The 21,084-nt window shown below is 38.5% G+C and overlaps 1 protein-coding gene across 1 annotated transcript in view; it reads left to right on the forward strand.

The window, feature by feature from the left end:
* The first annotated feature begins 3,952 nt into the window (after positions 1-3,952).
* LOC132156757 (MAM domain-containing glycosylphosphatidylinositol anchor protein 1-like) overlaps positions 3,953-21,084 on the forward strand; it is a 270,738-nt gene continuing 253,606 nt past the window's right edge. Inside the window, exons 1-2 of the mRNA XM_059565763.1 lie at positions 3,953-4,725; positions 6,404-6,493. Coding sequence (XP_059421746.1) covers positions 6,427-6,493 — 67 coding nt within the window. The 5' untranslated portion in view covers positions 3,953-4,725; positions 6,404-6,426. The remainder of the gene's footprint in view (positions 4,726-6,403; positions 6,494-21,084) is intronic.

Here is a 21,084-nt window from a genome sequence, read left to right on the forward strand (position 1 = left end):
TAAATAACTGTTTCCTATTAAATACACTTCAAAATCAACATTTATTCCTGTGATGCGAAGCCTAATTTTTTCAGCATCATTAATCCAGTCTTCAGTGTCACATGATCCTTCAGAAATCATTCTTATACGCAAATTTGCTCCCTAAGAAGTATTTCTTATTATTACCAATGTTGAAACCTGTAATTTTTGTGGAAACTGCCATACATTTTTTTTATTATTTCTCGAAATATTGAAAATTCTGAAAAAGTAGTGTTTTGGTAGCAAAAATAAAATTTTAAAAAAGCATTTGGATTTTTTTAAAAGGATATTTCAAAGGAATATAGTATTTTTAACCTATTCTGCTATAGTGCCTCCCCTGTTTTTTTTTTTTTTTTAAAGAGTCAAACATAAGTTTTATTACTTTTTTAATCTTTTGTTCTCTGATGTCCACTTACACATTTTTTTTGCAAAAAAATAATGAATTGCATACAAAATAAAATTGTCTGCATAATATGTGAGTATTCTGTGTATATTTATTATGTATATATAAATACACAATCATACAGTATATATTTGGAAAATATTTATGTGCATTTATATGTCTATATTTATATTCATCTAATTTATATTATAAATAAATATATTTAATATATAAACAACATATTTTTCTGAAATATATACATGCATGTGTGTGTATTTATATATACACATAATAAATATATACAGCACACACACACATATATTATTGTAATACTAAATAAAATACTAATTGTAATACTAAATAAAATTGTAATAATCATTTGGATATTGTTGTCATGATTCTGTCAGCACTTCCTGTTAGACTTTTATTTTGGCAACTAGCATCCAGCTTCCTGTTCCTGGCCTCGTAACTCCTCTTTAATTTCCCTCATTGGTTTCACCTGTCTCCCTAACTATATAAGCCAGTCTTGCTCTTACCTCCTTGCCAGATTGTCTCATCAGCTCATTGGGGAACATTCCAGCCATTTCCTGAATCAGATCCTTGAAGCTTGTGAACTCTACCCTGCCTGGAACCTGAATTTTCTCTCTCTGCCTAAACCTTTATCAAGAGGTAGTAATTTTGATTGACTAGTAAATTTGCTGCTCTGGATTTGGATTGTCAGCTCATTGTGGATTTGGATTGTTGAATAGTTGTGGATATGGGATTGGAAGAGGATAAAGGAAATTGGATTGCATTGTCTCTGTTTGTTCTCTACTCCATTACTTCTCAGAATGCCTTCTAGAACACGCTGGTAGACTTTCCTGTGTGGCACAGTGGACTGTGTCTCAGCCTGTCATGTTGTAGACCAAGGTTCGATTCCCAAGTAGATCACCCCATCCATCTCAGAAGACCAACTAAATCCTGTTAGCTATACTGATCCATGCAATATCTGTAAGCCGATTTACTCCGTTCCTGCTTCGCTAACTTGCTAACCTCCAGACCTTCCTCTGAACTAATGCTCCCATTGCTTACTCCACTGTAGCCACCTTCTGGCCTGGATAGGACCTGTCAGCATCCTGAGAACATTGATATTAAAGAAACTGAAAATAAACTTTCAAAGACTTAATCACTTGTGTCTGTAATTTTGGGTCCAGTAGTAATTCCCTCACAATTGTATTTTAACCTATTCTGCTGTAGTACCTCCCTTATGAAAATTGTAAAAAACCGATGTCTGTTCTTTGCAAGTTACATAGAGAAATTTCTTAATTACAAAAGTATAAACTAGAAAAATAAAGTTCTTATAAGAAATTGTTTCAATTAAAATCTTAATTACAAAATCAATTGTCTTCTGTTCCTCTATTTATATAATCTGCAGAAATACTGAATGAAACTCATTCATTGTTCCCCGAAAAGCTTACTCTTTGTTTTACCTCTCATATATACTGTACATAAAGTAAATATGAAATGTTGTGTCAAGATTGATGTTAGAGACTCCAAACAACCAAGGTCTGAATAAGTGATTGTGTTGCTTTTGAAAACTATGACCGAAAGCAAGAATTGAAGTAAAGAGCTATTTAAATCGGCCTGTACTTTTCACATGGCTTCAGAAAAATAAATAAGCAAATATTATGTATATATGATAGTTATATGCTGCCGTTTTGTCTTTTATGGAACTGACAGTAATCCACCATCCATTTTTTCATTACTCAAAAGTTTTCATTTTCTGTCCCACAGAAGAAAGAAAATCATGCAGGATGAGTGATGTCAGAATTTTAATTTCTGCATGAACTTTCCCTTTAAATGTTAAATATGTATAAACAAGAATAAACCCAGGGATTTGTGGCGATGCAAACTGTAAGCAGAGCATCCCGTTAATTAACGTCTCGTTGAGAAAAATTTTCAATCTGAAGTAAGAGAAGTGTACTCCTTTGTGGCCAGCACAAGAGGAGCCAGGGAAAGCTGACATCCTCCCACACACTGACACATGCTTGCTGACAGCATTCCCCTGGCTCACACATTCATTTGGCCAGAGTATTTCTCTGTCTTCCACTCTAGTCCATAGAGCACTCATCCTGCTTTCATGTGCCATGCGCTAGCCCTGGGCAGGAGAGGACACACCTGGGGCACGCAGCGGGGATGTCAGCCGCTCGTCCGGCTCTGCCAGCCTCTCACACACATTTACTGTGATGAACTAAACTATGATGTTCTCTTCACGATCCTTGCCAAGGCTGCTGGCTGTCTCCCAAACAAGCAAGACGTAGAAAGGGAGAGAGGAGGATTAAGACAGACTGGCGGTTTCTTCTACAGTACATCCTGAAACTGATTTTTAATTTCAGCATATTTTATGCTTCTAGATTTGTCTGTGCATTAAACTGATGTTTAATTTCTCTCTGTCCCAGGCAGGGCTTCCCAGTGGATTTGCGTTAATTCTCTGGATTCGGATGTATCTCTCACTTTAAAAAGTGAAAATGTAGTTTTTTTGCTAAATTTTAAAAAGTGACTCACCTTCTCTGGAAAACTGCACCCTCCAAAACAGGTCAGCAAGCTCCGACATGCAAAACGATTGATGGCCAGAGAGTGTTTCTGATGGGATAAAAATGCCATAACTGTCATTATATTTGAGATCTAAGAAAAACAGTTTTCTCTACTTTCACTGAGATTTGTGTGGTGTCTCAGCACACTTATTTTAGAAATATGCATCAGGTAATATGACATGTAAAAATGAAGTTTTTCACGAAACTGTCTTTTTTCCAAAGTGGCACGCCCCCTTTGCAAAGCCCCGCCCCCAAAGACAATTCAGCAATTCAGAGACATTTCATTTGTGAAATTTCAAAAACTTTTCAAGTGCGTTTTTCTATCTATGATCTAAACCTTAAAATTACTTTATTAAGTCAGGTTTTTAAATTCATAACAAGTAATATTTGTAATGACTATAAGAAAACCACTTAATTTAGCTTGAATTAGCTCAAATGTATTCCAAAGTTAGCGTGTTTGATTATGTGTTCATGTTGCAATACTGAATGTGTCATACATTTACGAAAAGATTGGGAATTTTTTTTTTTACCTCAAAATTCTCATTAGTGTTATGCTGAACAAACAAATAAATAGTGAAATGATAAAATAAATACATATTTATTATGGCCTTGTTTGCTGTATTGCCTTTTATGATTAAATAAATAACGTAAGTTAAAAAATAAAATGTCTATAAATTTTGAGAAAAATTTCCATAGTAATGAAAGGTTATTATTAGGCAAAATATATGTCGAAATATTAGATTTATTATTATTTTTTTATTATTATTATTAATTTTTTTTGCCTTTTGAATCTGAGGTGAAATTTTACCTAGACATGTTTTAGTGACATTCACCTCGAAACAAAACCACAAGACAACTCTGACACCACACAGCCTACACGATGTCTTGATATAATATACTGACGTATTACAAAGCCTTTTGATTCTTGAACTAATGCACGATTTTTTTTTCCGTCATGAATAAGGGCAGGAGTGATGGCGAGCGCTCTCTGGAATTATAATTAGCTCAAACACGCCACCTATCGGTAAAGAGCAGCAGCTCTTCAGTTCAAAAAGTATCCGCACCATCAGTGACGACAGACACTGAGAAACTGATGGAAAGGGAGATGGAGTAGAAAGCGGGAGGAGGAGAGAGGGGGAATAAAGAGGAGGGGTGGCTGAGACATTGTGATTTATTTTCTTCTTCTTATTTAATTGGTCCTCCGGGAACCGGGGCGAGTCCTTCGTTCGCAGCTGCGCAGCTGGAGATTCCACTAAAACACTATTGGAAAAAGCCTAGAGTTTATACAGTTTAGACCCCGGACACTTCTGATAAACCACAGCAGCAGACCTGGACACGCTTTACGCAGAGACTCTCCAGATCTCAGACGCGCATCACTCAGTGAGATCTGTGCGCGCATCTCCACACTGACGCGCAACCTCTCCATCCGCCTCACTCTTGAGAGAGCCACCGATGAGCACGCATCTGACAGGAGAGCATCACAGGACAAGAGTTTCAGTCAGAGATCACATCGCTTTCCACAATTTCGCTCTTGGATGTGTGCATGCGCGCCGCCTTCGAGAGTTTCACCTCAGCTGAAGTTGCTCGGAAGAATGTGTTGCAATTTTGTCTTCATCTTCTGGATGCAGAGACATCGGCGCGCTCCCGCCGAGCACGCAACAAACTAAACACCTGGAACTCTAGCGTTCTGCTGAAAGTCGTGCTTTTCTAAGGGAATTATTTCGAAAGGCAGCGATCTTCAGAGTGAGAAAGGTAGGCGCTACTTGTTTTATTATTTAGAGAGGTTTTGAAATGTGAACGCACGACGTCCACACCCAAATACTGGGGTGTTTTGTGAGGTATCCTAAAAACGCTTCATCTCATTTAACACGGGTTTAGTCCCAAATAGCCAGACTGCATAAACAACATCAGTGAAATTCATTTTTAACATTAAAATCAGGTAGAAGTTGATACACATTCTCACTTTAAATAGTGCGTACCAGACACGAGAGAACTTTTCTTACTAACGAGTGTGTGACTTTTAGCGCTGCTAGATGATGAATGTATAAACCTGTTCAGATGGATTTCAAATGAGCTGCGACTAAGTGTTCATGAATTTAAACTTCAGACTGTGGAGAAATTCTGAATTATTATTAACTCTTGAATTATTATACTAATATGCCTCACTGAACTGGTGCTTCTAGTAACGTTGCACTTACCACAGGTTTATTCCTATTGCGACATCTGGGGGCTCAACGTCCCCTTGATTCAGGCTTGAACGTTCAAAAAAGGCAAACAGTTGTTGGGGGTCTTAAAAGCATACACGTTTATAACCTTTAACAGCATTTTAATGACCATAAAAGTAAGACTTACAAGTGAGTAGAACAATAGACATCCTCGAAGTCGCGGTCGCCTGAGGCAGTTACTATAGCAACAGTACGCTGCTCGAGGACTTTTCGTCAGGATAAATATTTTAGAGATACAAGTGGCAAATATATCACAGAAAACGTTTGTGTTTTGTTTAAAATGTCTTTAAGATGTTTTACTGCACATTTAAGTTATGTAGCGTATAGTATTTGTATTCAAATTATAGCCTACTTGCTAATAGAATTGAAGTGTTTTTAATACTATTTCTGAAGAATTTCTTTAGAGATTTCTGTATTGTTGAAATTCATTAATCATTTTGTAAAATATAAGTGTTTTGTAGGCCTATGTGAAATGTAAAGTGCTAAATAATGTCATTATTTGTTTATTGTCAATGCAGTTACTAAATGCTCTTTTCGATGTTTAGATGAAACAAATACAGTCCGAACCAGTCTTAAAGTTGATTGAACAACCTTCTAACATAATTTCTCAGACCTCTGTTGGAAAAAACAGTTTAAGATGACCATTAGCTGAAGCTAATGTTACCATTTTACATAAAAAAATAACCAAAGAAACAAAAAAACAATTTGAACACCCTAAAGTGATATTACTTGCTGGTAGCATGTTTTGAATCTGGTCCAAGATGGTTGGAAATCTAGAAACCAAAATAGAGATTTTTTTTTTACAGCAAAAAGTTGTCATTGTTGCCCTGACCAGCATGATACTGAATTCCGGTCAGGTTTAATAAATCATGTATTCGATTGTCCTTAACCGCCCACCAATTTCAGAAATAACCCATGATTGCCGCATTCAATCCCATCAAACAATAGCACAGTTCCTTTAATCTGCAGATAATCCAAGGTTTGGCAAATGAATTGTCTGTTCTTAACCCCCGTGCATGCATGCACTGGAACAATGCAAGGATAAAAATACTTCAACCGGTGAATAATGTTTTGTTAGGCCACTTTAATGATGAGGATGATGATGGAATGATTCTGGCTGCAGGAGCACTCATTTTAACGCTGAGCTCTTGCTGTGCTGTGGTGTCCTGTGCAGTGATTTGGGCTATCCTTGTTTTTCCCTGCAGGTAATGAGGGATCGCACCTGAAGATGGAGCTTTTCTGGATTATATTTTTTTCTGTATTCCTTCGCTACGTGCAAACGCAAGGAGTTTACGGTAAGGAGAAAATATGTGTCTTTTTAGCGGTTGGGTGGGTTAGTCTCACCTGAGTTGTGCTACAGTGGTCACAGGGCATCCTGTTACAGGATATTGGTATTTCCTGCATGACAAGACTGTGCCACACTTGTTTCCAGCACATTCAACATCCCAACATTGTTTTTCTCTCTCTTGAGAGATGCTATGCCTGTTAGAATTTCAGATATGACAAATTTAGCTAGTAGTAGGTCATCGCAAGCAGGTATGACAGTTTTGCAGAGTGATATGAGTCTATTAACACAAACTCAATGACTCTGTTCAATTAGACCATTATCAAGTAGGATAAATACTTCATGATTTAAATAAGAATGAAAAAATCTTTAGGAGCATTCATCAAAGAGTCTTATTACATCATATGATTATGATAATTGTAGACTATAGCGTGATTCACGTTTTTTCTCCATTTGTTTCGCTGCAAGGTCGCATTCGCGTAAATGTGCAGTAATTTCTGTCTGGGAAGACACTCATTCACCTCGGTGCTTGCCAAAAATGATTTCTTCTTTGCATAATTAATCTTTTTATATTGGTGTACCGTCTGCATTTACTGCACTTACTGTCAGTTTGTAAAAGGACTTTAAAGAGCTCAATTAAATGTGCGGTGAAGAGAGAAACACTTGTCTCAGTTTGTCAAATTGAGAGAACATTTAGAGCCTCTGGAACATTATGCCATGTTAAAAAAAAAGTTATTTGGTTTTTTTTTTTTTTTTTTTAATGATGTTAAAATCTCGAATACCAAATGAACGGTGAACTCTAAATATTAACTCTCTGTAGGATCTTCGTCCATTTTATGTGTAGTAAATTCGTGATGTCACAAATAAGACATTGCCTTTTTGTGGTATTCAGTAATATCTGCATTGCATTACACTAATTGATCCATCTTTTTTGCATTCTGCTAGTCCAGCACGAGTGGTCTTTTAGTAAACTGCAGGACGAGTTTAAACTATATGCTTGTATTTCACCCAGAATATATTCATTTACTTTATTAAGTCCTTTATGGTGTCCTCTATGTGTAGCTGGATGACATCTGTCTCTCACACCCTCATCTTTTTATCTTCATATCTCATCACGCACATGCCATCAGACTTTTAAAATTAATGTCATGCAATGCGTTTCTACCCCAGTCACTGTAAGACAATGTTGACTGACCTTTTTAGTCTTTATTACTTTTAGTCATGCGAGTGCGCCAAGTTTAATTTTGTTGTAAAGGCCTCCTAGCTGGGAGCGGAGTAAGAACCTCCTTAATGGTGCGAGAGAGAATGCCAGCTCAGTTAATTAAGGGCGGCAAAGCCCCAGAGTGAGCGAGACTTCACTCGCACTCCTCTTCCCACTTTAAGTCTCTGCTATGGGGGCTGTTAACTCTCTGGGGTTGTGACTTTAATCAGTGTTAAGATGCTTTAGTTTTACTGGATTAATCTCACAAAACATGTCCAAGTCATGTAGGTTGATTATTTTATTTTATTTTATTTTATTTTTCAAACTTAAAAAGAAATTAATTATTTTTTAAAATATTTTATTACAGAATAAAATTATATTTTATTATATACTATCATTTGTTCATAATTATTATTATAGTAAATAAAAGCATTGTGGAATATTATTAAGACTTTTTTTTTTTCATTGTGACTGACAGTAATTACATAATTAAGCACTTTCCCTATCCAAAAATCTCTGGATGCTTAACTTATTTTTTTCTTTGTTTGTTTGTAATCCCTGTTATTCTCTGTGGCTATGCTAATTTTTATTTGTATTATTTGACAATAATCAAAAAGTGTCCTTTTAATATTTAACATTTTAACGTTTTAACATAAAAATAGTAATATAATTAATGCTAATACAGTAATATATTGTTATCTTTGGAAGAAAAACATACTAAAATGATGCAAAAATCAACTTGAATAATGACCCTGATTAAATTATAATATAATGTTTCTGGTCTTATTGTGCATAAATAATCTGTGTTAATGTTATTAAAAAATATATTTTTTCAAACAACTTTCTATTTCAGCCAACTTAACCTCAAATAATTGGGCAGTTTTTTATGATTGTTAACTGCATTTCATGTTTACATTTTCTTTCAGCAAATCATATTTTTTCTTTTATTTTTTGGGATCAAATATGACCTGAATATTCTGTTGGAAGATTTCGGCGTCCCCCCTCTCAGAAGATCTGTGTCTCTTGTGTGCTAATGTCCCTCCTCTCACTCTTTCTTCTCATTGAATCCAGTATGTTTCTCCATGCAGCTGAATGATTTCGTTACTATCTCACCAGACTATCTCTCTTGCTTGCTTTTTTCCCATGGCCTGTCATGCACTCTCTCCCTCTTCTCTGCTTTGTCACTCTTTTCATCTTCCTCTTCCCATCTGTACTGCTATTCTCTACAGTTCTCTGCTTCAGCTTATTCACTGTGTAGTTTTGATGTGTGTGTATGTGTGTTTGTCACTCTGGTCAAATTCTATTAACCTGTGGGTCAGCATGTTTGGCCTATGGTGACTGCAGTTTTATTTTAGCTTTAGCTGTCCATGTCGTGTATGTGTCAGTGAAGGGGATTCTCAGGGGATCAATGGCGATCCGCCCTGAAGCTGAATTTTATGACACTGAAAGCAACTCAGTGTATTTTCACCTGGTTTACGTCTGGATATAGGTCAGAGGTGAATGGTTATGCAAACACAAAGAAGTGTGGGTAAATGTGTGCAGTGTGAATGGACAGAAGGTGATGTGTGCGTGTCCACAGGCGGACATGACAAAGAGTTTGTGAGAGTGAACAGTTGGCATACTTTGACTAATGCATGAGAATCTGGGCAGGGGGAAGAAGATACAATCAAAGACTATCCAAAAAGACTACAGGCATTTCATAATATTCTGCACTGTCAGAGAAAATAGTAAAATGACAACTTTAGGGGTGTAACTGCTTTTACAGGGGCAGTACCCTCAAAGCTACACTGTTGTGCCTTATCTACCCACTAAAGGATGCAAATGAGCATCTTAAAGGGTACACATTAGTGCTTAAAGTATGACTATTATTTTTTTGAGGCAGTGGTTCTGAAAGTATGGGGTGCACGGATGCTGGGGGGGGAATAGCGGCAGCGTTCGAGTGTGTGAATAGTGGTTAGCTGTCTGGCTTCTTTAAAGCAACACCGAATGCCAATTCCTCCGAATCTTTCTTCTTCAGACCGTTGACTTTGCAACGTCTCTTCAAGCCTGACATAGAAGATCCACACAATTGAAAAGCACAGATTCAGCGGATAGCATCAAAGCTGCTGTTGTGAGCTCGTTTTTTCTGACAGTGTGGGTTACATCCTGGGTTAGTGTGTTTTTAATTTAATTTAATTTAATTTAATTTAATTTAATTTAATTTAATTTAATTTAATTTAATTTAATTTAATTTAATTTAATTTAATTTAATTTAATTTAATTTAATTTAATTTAATTTAATTTAATTTGTGGAATTTAAATTAAATTAAATTGTGGAATTTATTTGCAATGTTAGTGGTAAATAAGGCACAGTGGTGTACCTTTGATGATACTGTCCCAGTGACAATCAAAAGTACAATTTAAATTGTATTATTTTTTAAATGATTTATTTAAAAATAATTATGATATATTAAAATTATTATTTTTTAAATAAAATGTATTATACATTAAAATGGTATTTATTAAATAAAAAATTATATTTTTAAGTAAATTAAGCATGTTATTAAAGGGTTAATTCACTCAGAAATGAAAATTAGGCCATAAATTACTCACCCTGAAGTTTCCCCCTGAAGTATATGACTTTCAGACAAATCCAGTTGGAGTTATTTTAAAAATGGTCTTTGATCTTTCAAGCTGTTTGATGCCTGTCAGCGGGTGTTGCAATGCATCGGTCCAAGAGAAGTTTAATAAAAAGTGCACACAAAAAAAATTGTCTTGCACACTTCCTGTTGTGAATCGATGCGTTTTTGTAAGAAAAATATCCAAATCCAAAACTTACTTGAATCACTTGAATCTAGCTTCTGCTCACAGTTGTAAATGAAGCAGTTCTGGGGGAATGACGTATGGTGGTTGGTTTTGGGCATGAAAACCAACGTGCATGCTCAGCGCAGCGCAGACCTCATAAGTCATTCCCCCGGTGTACAACTGTTGGCGCAGGTGAACTAACCCTTTAAGACCATGAAAGTCAGTTTTAAACTCCTTTATACCCTGGGATAAGAAATATGTAATAGTTTACATTGCATACTAACACTTCCAAGGACTCAAGTGCTAGGTCTGATCCTAGTGGATTCACATTGGAGAGTTTTGTCATGTCAAACGCTCTTGAACAGAGCCCCGAGTCAAACAAGGAAGCATTTTTAAAAGCGTTTGCAATTACAAAGGCATGTGAACTTATTAGAGATCAGAACTAGTATTTGAGTATTTGAAAATGTCAGAAATGTTCAGTCGTAAAAACAATTGTGTAACTTTCGTTTTACTGCAGTCTGAATCCAGTCACAACTATATTCAAATGTTAAACAAAGAAGCTTAATTTTTAGTGTGATTAGATTTAATTTTAGACTGTTTTCAGTGGCATTTTCAACATATTCCTTTCATTGCTTTCTTTAACATCACATGGTGAGAGATCTATTCGAAAGTGCAGATGTCTGGTACAGCATAATTCAATATAAAAACTGAATTCTCTGTTAGTAACCAAGGCCTCTCTCTCTCTCTCTCTCTCTCTCTCTCAGGCCAGCTCTTGTGTTCAATAATACAACACAACTCTTCTCATTCATCTCTGTTTGAGGTGTGTATGTATTTTTTGTGGTCGAGAGGAAAAAAACATCAGTTTCTGGCAGTGAGAAACTGGCAGGCATTTGTTCAGGAAGTGATTTGGTGGAAAGGTCAAGAAGAGAGACAGGAGTATAGAGACAGAAGGTGTAACTGTGTAAGACTGGTGTAAGTGTAACATTCACCTGCCTGTGGACATCATGTGTATATATATAACTTGTCAAATTTCATTAATCACAGTTTGGTTCAAGGTATCTAGTTTAGAGGAGGAATGCTTCTCCACCTCTTAGCTTTTCCTAGTAGTTAGTGTGTGGACTGGAAGAAAGGGTTTGAGAAGAAGATGGCTGCTGTCTGTCAGTCAGAAACTGCCCTGTAATCCCCGTTTATCAGAATCCTCCAGAAAGAGAAACTGGAGTCTGTCATTCATAGGATTCCTTGCCTTTTCACTTAGTCTGCCATCCATTATCTCCTGCGCCACAACAGCCCGGGACCTTTGACCTACAGTACATGTTATAATCCCTTAACATACAGTACACTACTGTGCAAAAGTTTGAGGTCAGTAAGGTTTTTCTTTTTTTAAAGAGAAATGAATACCCTTTTCAGAAAAGATGCATTACATTGATCAAAAGTGAGGGTAAAGACATTTATAATGTTAAAAAAAAGGTTATATTAAAAGTTTTTATTTAACATGAAATTCTAAAAACAAACAAACAAACAAAAAAAATACAGTTTCAACGAAAACTAATAAGCAGCAAATGTTTTCAACATTGATAATAATATTAAATGTTTCTTGAGCAGCAAATCAGTATATTAGAATGATTTCTGAAGATCATGTGACAGAAGTCCCAATACCAGTTTTGAACGTCAGTGTATCTTAATTACATTTTGAAGTTGTTTATGCTCATATTTCTGTAATGTCTGGTTTTAAATTGCCAAGGCAGATTAAATACAAAACAAACTGTATTATAAGGTTAAATGTTTATGTGGCCAAAAGGTAAAAGTCTTGCAATGAGATCATAGGGTCTCAAAATAAAATTCTGCATGATTAGATTTAATTTTCAGCAAACAAAGTAGAAGCAGCACATCTGACTGTCTCATCTGTTTTGTCTAAACTTCTTTCACATGGTTTTACAGACTTGATTAACTTGACCTGAACGGCTCTTCATTTTTGCCTCAGTTTCCATCCTAAAGTAGTTATTAATATCAAACCCTGACAGCATAATTCACATTTAATCCACATTTCTCTCTTTGTAGATCTTTGTTTATATACGTATATAGATTTGTTTTCACCAGCTAGACTCAGGTAGCTGTTATATACCTGAAGAAAGTGGTTGGCATCACAGTTCATCTCCAAGCTCAGCTCTTCCAGAAGTATGTGACCCGTTGCTCTCGTCTCTCTTGTTTTGTTGTGGTTTTGGAATTTATTTGTTGCTTTTATTTCATTAGTCAGAAAAATATGCCTATTTGTCCACATAATGATGTAGTTGTGGCATCTACCAGCATCTATTTCCAAAGCTAAGCAGCCAAACCTTGGACCCCCTTGCATGTGTTTACAGTGTGCTCATGCTTTTAGTAGCCGGCCCTTATGCGGCCAAAGGAGGTTACGATGAGATCATGATGAGGTAATGACAACCCACAGGACTGACATATGTACAGGGAACGCTTCACACAAGCAGCTTGCTTTGCCTGACGGAGGCAACGTAACTTTTTGGAATTGAGCATGTTGCCTGGTTGAGGAAGAAAGAGTTGTTGGCCCACAGATTCTCTTTTTCCTGTCTGTGTGTCCCTCAGTCTTTCAGAGCAGCATCATTCATCTATTATCTGTTTGTTCCTGCTGTTGTCTGTCAGTGCTTCTTCCTCAGACGTTTATTGTCTTCAGCTCACGCGTTCCTCAGCTCGATCATTGATTCTTTACCTAAACTTCTCTGTACAGCTCACTCTTTTCTTTCTTGTTCCCTCTCGTTCTTCATGCAGAATAAACAGCACCTCCTCCAAACAGCTCTGCATTATTAATGCTTTAGCACCACTACACAGCAGAACTGGGGCATGTGTGTGTGTGTGTGTGTGTGTGATTAGGGGCTGTAGGGGTGTGAGATCACTCAAATGCATGTTTCTTTTTGACTTATGTTTATTACGTAGGTGATTTTCATGAAAACATCACTTTTTTAGACCCAAAATTAAATAATATTATACAACCCGAATTCCGGAAAAGTTGGGACGTTTTTTAAATTTGAATAAAATGAAAACTGAAAGACTTTCAAATCACATGAGCCAATATTTTATTCACAATAGAACATAGATAACATAGCAAATGTTTAAACTGAGAAAGTTTACAATTTTATGCACAAAATGAGCTCATTTCAATTTTGATTTCTGCTACAGGTCTCAAAATAGTTGGGACGGGGCATGTTTACCATGGTGTAGCATCTCCTTTTCTTTTCAAAACAGTTTGAAGAAGTCTGTGCATTGAGGCTATGAGTTGCTGGAGTTTTGCTGTTGGAATTTGGTCCCATTCTTGCCTTATATAGATTTCCAGCTGCTGAAGAGTTCGTGGTCGTCTTTGACGTATTTTTCGTTTAATGATGCGCCAAATGTTCTCTATAGGTGAAAGATCTGGACTGCAGGCAGGCCAGGTTAGCACCCGGACTCTTCTACGACGAAGCCATGCTGTTGTTATAGCTGCCGTATGTGGTTTTGCATTGTCCTGCTGAAATAAACAAGGCCTTCCCTGAAATAGACGTTGTTTGGAGGGAAGCATATGTTGCTCTAAAACCTTTATATACCTTTCAGCATTCACAGAGCCTTCCAAAACATGCAAGCTGCCCATACCGTATGCACTTATGTACCCCCATACCATCAGAGATGCTGGCTTTTGAACTGAACGCTGATAACATGCTGAAAGGTCTCCCTCCTCTTTAGCCCGGAGGACACGGCGTCCGTGATTTCCAACAAGAATGTCAAATTTGGACTCGTCTGACCATAAAACACTATTCCACTTTGAAATAGTCCATTTTAAATGAGCCTTGGCCCACAGGACACGACGGCGCTTCTGGACCATGTTCACATATGGCTTCATTTTTGCATGATAGAGCTTTAGTTGGCATCTGCTGATGGCACGGCGGATTGTGTTTACCGACAGTGGTTTCTGAAAGTATTCCTGGGCCCATTTAGTAATGTCATTGACACAATCATGCCGATGAGTGATGCAGTGTCGTCTGAGAGCCCGAAGACCACGGGCATCCAATAAAGGTCTCCGGCCTTGTCCCTTACGCACAGAGATTTCTCCAGTTTCTCTGAATCTTTTGATGATGTTATGCACTGTAGATCATGAGATTTGCAAAGCCTTTGCAATTTGACGTTGAGGAACATTGTTTTTAAAGTTTTCCACAATTTTTTTACGCAGTCTTTCACAGATTGGAGAGCCTCTGCCCATCTTTACTTCTGAGAGACTCTGCTTCTCTAAGACAAAGCTTTTATAGCTAATCATGTTACAGACCTGATATCAATTAACTTAATTAATCACTAGATGTTCTCCCAGCTGAATCTTTTCAAAACTGCTTGCTTTTTTAGCCATTTGTTGCCCCCGTGGATAAAAGTGTAAAATTTCTCAGTTTAAACATTTGCTACGTTATCTATGTTCTATTGTGAATAAAATATTGGCTCATGTGATTTGAAATTCCTTTAGTTTTCATTTTATTAAAATTTAAAAAACGTCCCAACTTTTCCGGAATTCGGGTTGTATTTATGGGTGCTCGGATGGATCGGCTACAGATCACAATTGGCTGATATTCTCTTTGGGATAATTGATCGGTGGTCTCTAAAAAGGCTGAAATAATTATAATGCTTTAGGTAAGGTACAATTCATATTTCTTCATTAAATAACTTGTAAAGTAATTTGAAAAAGTTTCTGTAAGACATTATTTCACAAACAGTGTGAATGAATCACAGCGCGCTCTCTCTTTCTCTCTCAAAATGCAAATGGCTTGAAATCACATCACATCTGCTCTAAAGTGAGCTGCACAGTTGACACACGAATAGTCACTTGCACTATCAAGGCATTGTCGCAACTTCATTAAAGTTTATAAATTGTATTTTTTTCTTTTTAATTCTTGCCAGTGTTTAAACCATTCAAGGCTTGCACGCTTTCCTGGAGACCATGTGCTCATGCACACTCGCAGCGCAAACATAATGCCAGGTTCACATGTGTATGTGGTGCGTATTTTTTCCACCCTCATGTTGATGGATTAAATCGTTCACACTGCACACACGGTTGCAGTTTGGCAGTGTGTTTAGAAACGGTACGTCAGCAGCAGTGCAGATCGTTTCCACACCGAGTCTATTTTTGCTGCATTGCAAGCACTGGATTAACATAACAGTGCATTGTTTGCGTAAATATGAACATGCATTGACACAAAAATGTAGTAATTACACCATAAATACATATAATTAAAGTCTACAGTGAACACATAGGCTATGGCTTTTTGGCTAAGTTGAAAGGAAAAGAGCACTTTAAGATAAACAAGGCAATAATTTAAAACTTCTTAATTAAAGTTCTTTATGAACTGCAGGATTGTGATAAAGATTTAAATTCAAAAGAAAAGGCAGTAGAGCTGACTGTTTCTGTCAATGGTAGGTTTTAATTTAGAATGTTTGTGATACAGTAAGAAAAGTACAGTAGTTTAAATGTTTTGTTTTAGCAACTTTATATATAAATCTAGAAGTAAATGCAAAAGTAAAAGCATTAAAGGAACACTCAACCGTTTTTTGAAATAGGGCTTATTCACATTATTTCCTACATTTAGATAGGTGGGCAAATGCATTTTTGTGTCAGTGCATGCATTGTTTTAGTTTGACTGGGTCGGCGTTAGCTTAGCTTAGCACAATGAATGGAATCCTTTGTTGCCAGCTAGCATGGCCTGAGTAAAAGTGATCAAAAAAAAAAAAAAACCCCACCTAATTACTTCTTGTGGCCTGCGTATTCACAACGAGTACAAATAGCGATCCAGATTAACACTAGGCGATTTCCTAGGCAGATATTGACTTGGGACTATATTATGGGGAAGCACAGGCGAAGCACTGCTGCTTAGGCGAAGCACTGCTACTTCGGAGCAGAGATATCACGCAACACATGAAATCCCACGAATTCCGTCAACATACCGGCGTGAATAGTAGCTGCCTGGCTATTTTCCTTACAGTACACGAATGGCGATGAACATGGCTGATTTTGAGAGAGATGAAGAGGGTGACTTCTCAGACAGTCAAGAACCAGAGAGAGTAGGACATGTTTTTGCCATTGATGACCAGGCTCAACACGTCAGATCAAAATGAGCGTGCCCGAAGTTGTGTCACATCTACAGAGGATTTCACGGCGCTGATCCATTCTGCAGTACTCGATTTTTTTTCCGGTGTGACAAAATTAACTGGTAAAAACGCCCCACGCCGAATGGACCAATTGGACAGCTGTCCACAGAGTAAGTGATTATTTTAATCATGACGCATGTATAGATCGACCCATATTATACCTGTATTCACATAGAGTTGATGTTTTCACAGGCCATATAGGTCATATAGGAAGAGAAATAAAAGACAACTTACATGTGCACTTTGTTCTTCCTGTGCTTTGAAAATAGAAGGTACAGCCGTATCTTTCAGACGTAGTACCGTCTTTCTCGACCCATATTCCATTTTTTCAAGGTAGTCCTCTGGTGCAAAATGTTTTTTGCAAACACGATACTGCTTTATTTTGTTGAGAGGCGTTATACAAATACACTGCAAAATACACTTCAGATAAAATTCTTTATTTTCTCCCCATATTGTGAGCATTTGCAGTGTGTTTCTTTATTTGCTTGTGTTCTGGGTATTTGCAGTGCATTTCTTTATTTGGTTGTGTTGTGAGCATTTGCAGTGTGTGTGTTGTCAAATTGATAAAGATGTTTTATGATTTGCTGGTGCTTTTTCTGAAGATGCAGTGCACTGAGCTCTCTCGGTCACCGTAGTACTGTGTAAAAAAGAATCACAACAGTCCATGCTGCTTCTGTACCACACATGGACTACATACACACTGTAAACAAGAGTGTGTGTAAACCTCACATACAGCTTACAAAATCAGGCTTGCGCTGTGTAAGCTATTGTGCAACAATTACACGATTGTAATAACAAAAATACAGTGCATGACCAAACATTTAGGTGAGATATAAAATAGATTTTTGAAAAATGCCCCCCTCCACCCCTCAGAATAAAAATAAAAATCCTCCCACAAGAGTCATATAAGAGAGGGAATCATTTTCAAAATTTATTTTCAGGCCCTGAATAAATCCAGAGCAAGAGATTTTAGTATGAACACAAATATTTCTCATTAAATTCCATAGCCAGTTATTTTATACACTCTTAAACACTCTGCTTTCTCTCTTTTTGCTCAAGGAGGTGGTTAACCTTTGGAAAATATGGATTGTCAGCCTCAGGAGGTCAAAGTAAATATGAATAAATGTATTATTTATTTAAATGATTAGTTATTTATTTTATATAAGCAATTTATTTTCTTATATATATATATATATATATATATATATATATATATATATATATACGTAAAATGTTTATGTAAGACGTCTTTTCTCACTGAGGAAAACATAGATAAAAAAATAGAGTAAAACAGTAATATTGTGAAATGTTGTTATTAAACAACTGTTTTATATTTGAATACATTTTAAAATGTAATTAATATAAATGTACAAGGAAGAGTATAGAAAATAGAGTTCATTTGCTTAAGCCATGCACAGAATATGGGAGAGTTATATAACATTTTTGGTCATAAAAATGAGTAAATAATAATTAATATTTAATAAATATTAAATAATTTGTACATTTTTTTTAATGTAATAAATGCATCTCTGGAATCTCTGGAACAGCACTCCTGTGGGTTAAGTCCTACCTCTCTGACAGATCCTTCAGTGTGTCTTGGAGGGGTGATGTTTCAAAGTCACACCACCTTGCTACTGGGGTTCCTCAAGGCTCAGTACTTGGACCACTTCTCTTCTCCATCTACATGACATCATTAGGATCTGTCATTCAGAAGCATGGCTTTTCTTATCACTGCTACGCTGATGACACCCAACTCTACTTCTCATTCCAACCAGATGACCCGACGGTAGCTGCTCGCATTTCAGCCTGTCTGAGTGACATCTCTAGCTGGATGAATGACCATCACCTTCAGCTTAACCTTACGAAGACAGAACTCCTGGTGATTCCAGCTAACCCATTGCTTAATCACAACTTCTCTATACAGCTGGGCTCATCAACCATTACTCCTTCGAGGACAGCTAGAAACCTAGGAGTTGTGATGGATCATCAGTTAAGCTTCACAGACCACATTGCTACAACGACCCGGTCCTGCAGGTTTGCCTTATACAACATTAGGAAGATTAGACCCTTCCTGTCAGAGCAAGCAACCCAACTTCTTGTCCAAGCTCTTGTTCTCTCCAGACTGGACTATTGTAATGCTCTCCTGGCGGGCCTTCCTGCATGTACTGTCAAGCCTCTGCAATTGATCCAGAATGCAGCAGCGAGGGTTGTCTTCAATGAGCCAAAAAAAGCTCACGTTACTCCTCTCCTCATCAGGTTACACTGGCTACAAGTAGCTGCTCGCATCAAATTCAAGGTACTGATGCTAGCCTACAAGACGACCACTGGCACGGCACCAACTTACCTAAACTCATTGGTTAAATCTTATGTGCCCTCCAGAAGTTTGCGCTCTGCAAGTGAACGACGCCTTGTGGTACCATCCCAAAGAAGTTCAAAATCACTCTCGCTGACCTTTTCCTGGACTGTGCCCAGCTGGTGGAATGACCTCCCAATCTCAATTCGTACAGCTGAGTCTTTACTCATTTTCAAGAAACATCTAAAGACTCATCGTTTTCGTCTGCACTTAACCAACTAACACTAGCACTTTTCCTTTTCTTGTCGTTTAATTTTATAAAAAAAAAAAAAAAAAAAAAACCTACCTATGCGTTCTATACTAGACTAACGTCTCGGTTACGTCTGTAACCTCGGTTCCCCGAGAAGGGAACGAGACGATGCGTCGATAACGCTTTGGGAACGCATTCTGCGTGAGTGCGTCTGAAGCATCCATGTCAACTAGTCCAATGGCGAGAGTGAGTGTCAGGAGTGACGTCACGACCAGGAATTGATAAAAATGCCGAAGCAAGTCGATCACAGGAACGAAGGAAGTATGGCAGGTTCCCTTCTCGTTCCCTTCTCGGGGAACCGAGGTTACAGACGTAACCGAGACGTTCCCCATCGAGGGAGAGACGATGCGTCGAGGGTCACGACCCAGAGATGCACCACCCACTGGGGCGTGGAAAGCCGAAATGGCCGCCACGTAAACTTTTAAGGTGGATGGACACAGACCAGAGGTGAAGCGGTCCTGTAAAAACTCAAGAACTGAGCCAACAGAGCAGTGGACGGGGTCACACTGATGTTGGTAACACCAAGAAGAAAAAACATTCCATTTGAGTCTATAAAGTTTCCTCGTAGCTGGAGCTCTGGAGCTAAGAATGGTCTCCACAACCTCAGTTGAGAGACCACTCTCTATGAGTTGCGCCCCCTCAGAGGCCACACCCAAAGCTTCCAAATCTCTGGCCAGGGGTGAAATATAGTGCCCCCGGCCTGAGATAGAAGGTCTTTCCTGATCGGGATTTCCAAGGGAGGACCGTCGAGGAGATGAATCAGGTCCGCAAACCAGATTCGGCTCGGCCAGTGTGGAGCTACGAGTAGTAGACTTACTCCGTCCTGGCGGACTCTTTCCAGAACTCCTGGGAGCAGAGCAACAGGGGGAAAGGCGTACAGACGTAGCCTCGGCCACTTCTGTACCATAGCGTCCAACCCCAGGGGGGCTGGATGAGTAAGGGAGAACCATAGTGGACAGTGCGTCGTGTACTGAGACGCAAACAGATCCACTTCTGCTTGGCCATAAGATTCCCATATGAGCTCCACCACCTCGGGGTGAAGCCTCCATTCCCCTGACCTCAGCACCTGCCTCGACAGGGTGTCTGCTCCAATATTCTGAGTCCCTGGTATATACATTGCCCTCAGAGAGCGTAATTTCCCCAGGGACCACAGGAGGATCTGGTGCGCTAATTTGCAGAGTGGGCGCGAGCGCAGACCCCCCTGACGGTTGATGTAAGAGACCACCGATGTATTGTCTGTGCGGACCAGCACATGATGGTCCCTCAGGTCTGGCAGGAAGTGCCTCAAAGCTTTGAAGACCGCCATCATCTCCAGGCAGTTGATGTGCCAAGAGTGATGATGGCTCTCCCACAGACCCTGAGCTGAGCGGCCTTCCATTACCGCTCCCCAGCCGGTAAGGGAAGCATCTGTCGAGATGGCAACCCGATGACAAAGAGCTCCCAATACCGGACCCTGGGACAGGAACCAGTGTTCTCTCCATATGACCAAGGCGCAGAGACACCGCCGCGTGATCTTGATCGTACGAAGTGGGTTTCCCCTCGGGGAGAACCCTCTGGTCCTGAGCCACCACTGTAAAGGTCTCATGCCCAGCAGGCCAAAGGGGATCACATTGGACGCTGCTGCCATGAGACCCAACAATCTCTCGAACTGTTTTACAGTGCGTGACTGGCCTAGCGTTAGCTCTGATGTGGCTGTGAGGATGTTGGCTACACGAGCGGGCGAAAGAGCGGCTGGCATCGTGACCGAATCCCATACCACCCCAAGAAAAGTGGTCCTCTGTAATGGAGATAGCACACTCTTCTTGGTATTGAGCCTCAAACCCAACTTCTGCATATGAGCGAGGACGA

This window comes from Carassius carassius, chromosome 14, assembly GCF_963082965.1.
Source record: "Carassius carassius chromosome 14, fCarCar2.1, whole genome shotgun sequence".
Lineage (NCBI taxonomy): Eukaryota > Metazoa > Chordata > Actinopteri > Cypriniformes > Cyprinidae > Carassius > Carassius carassius.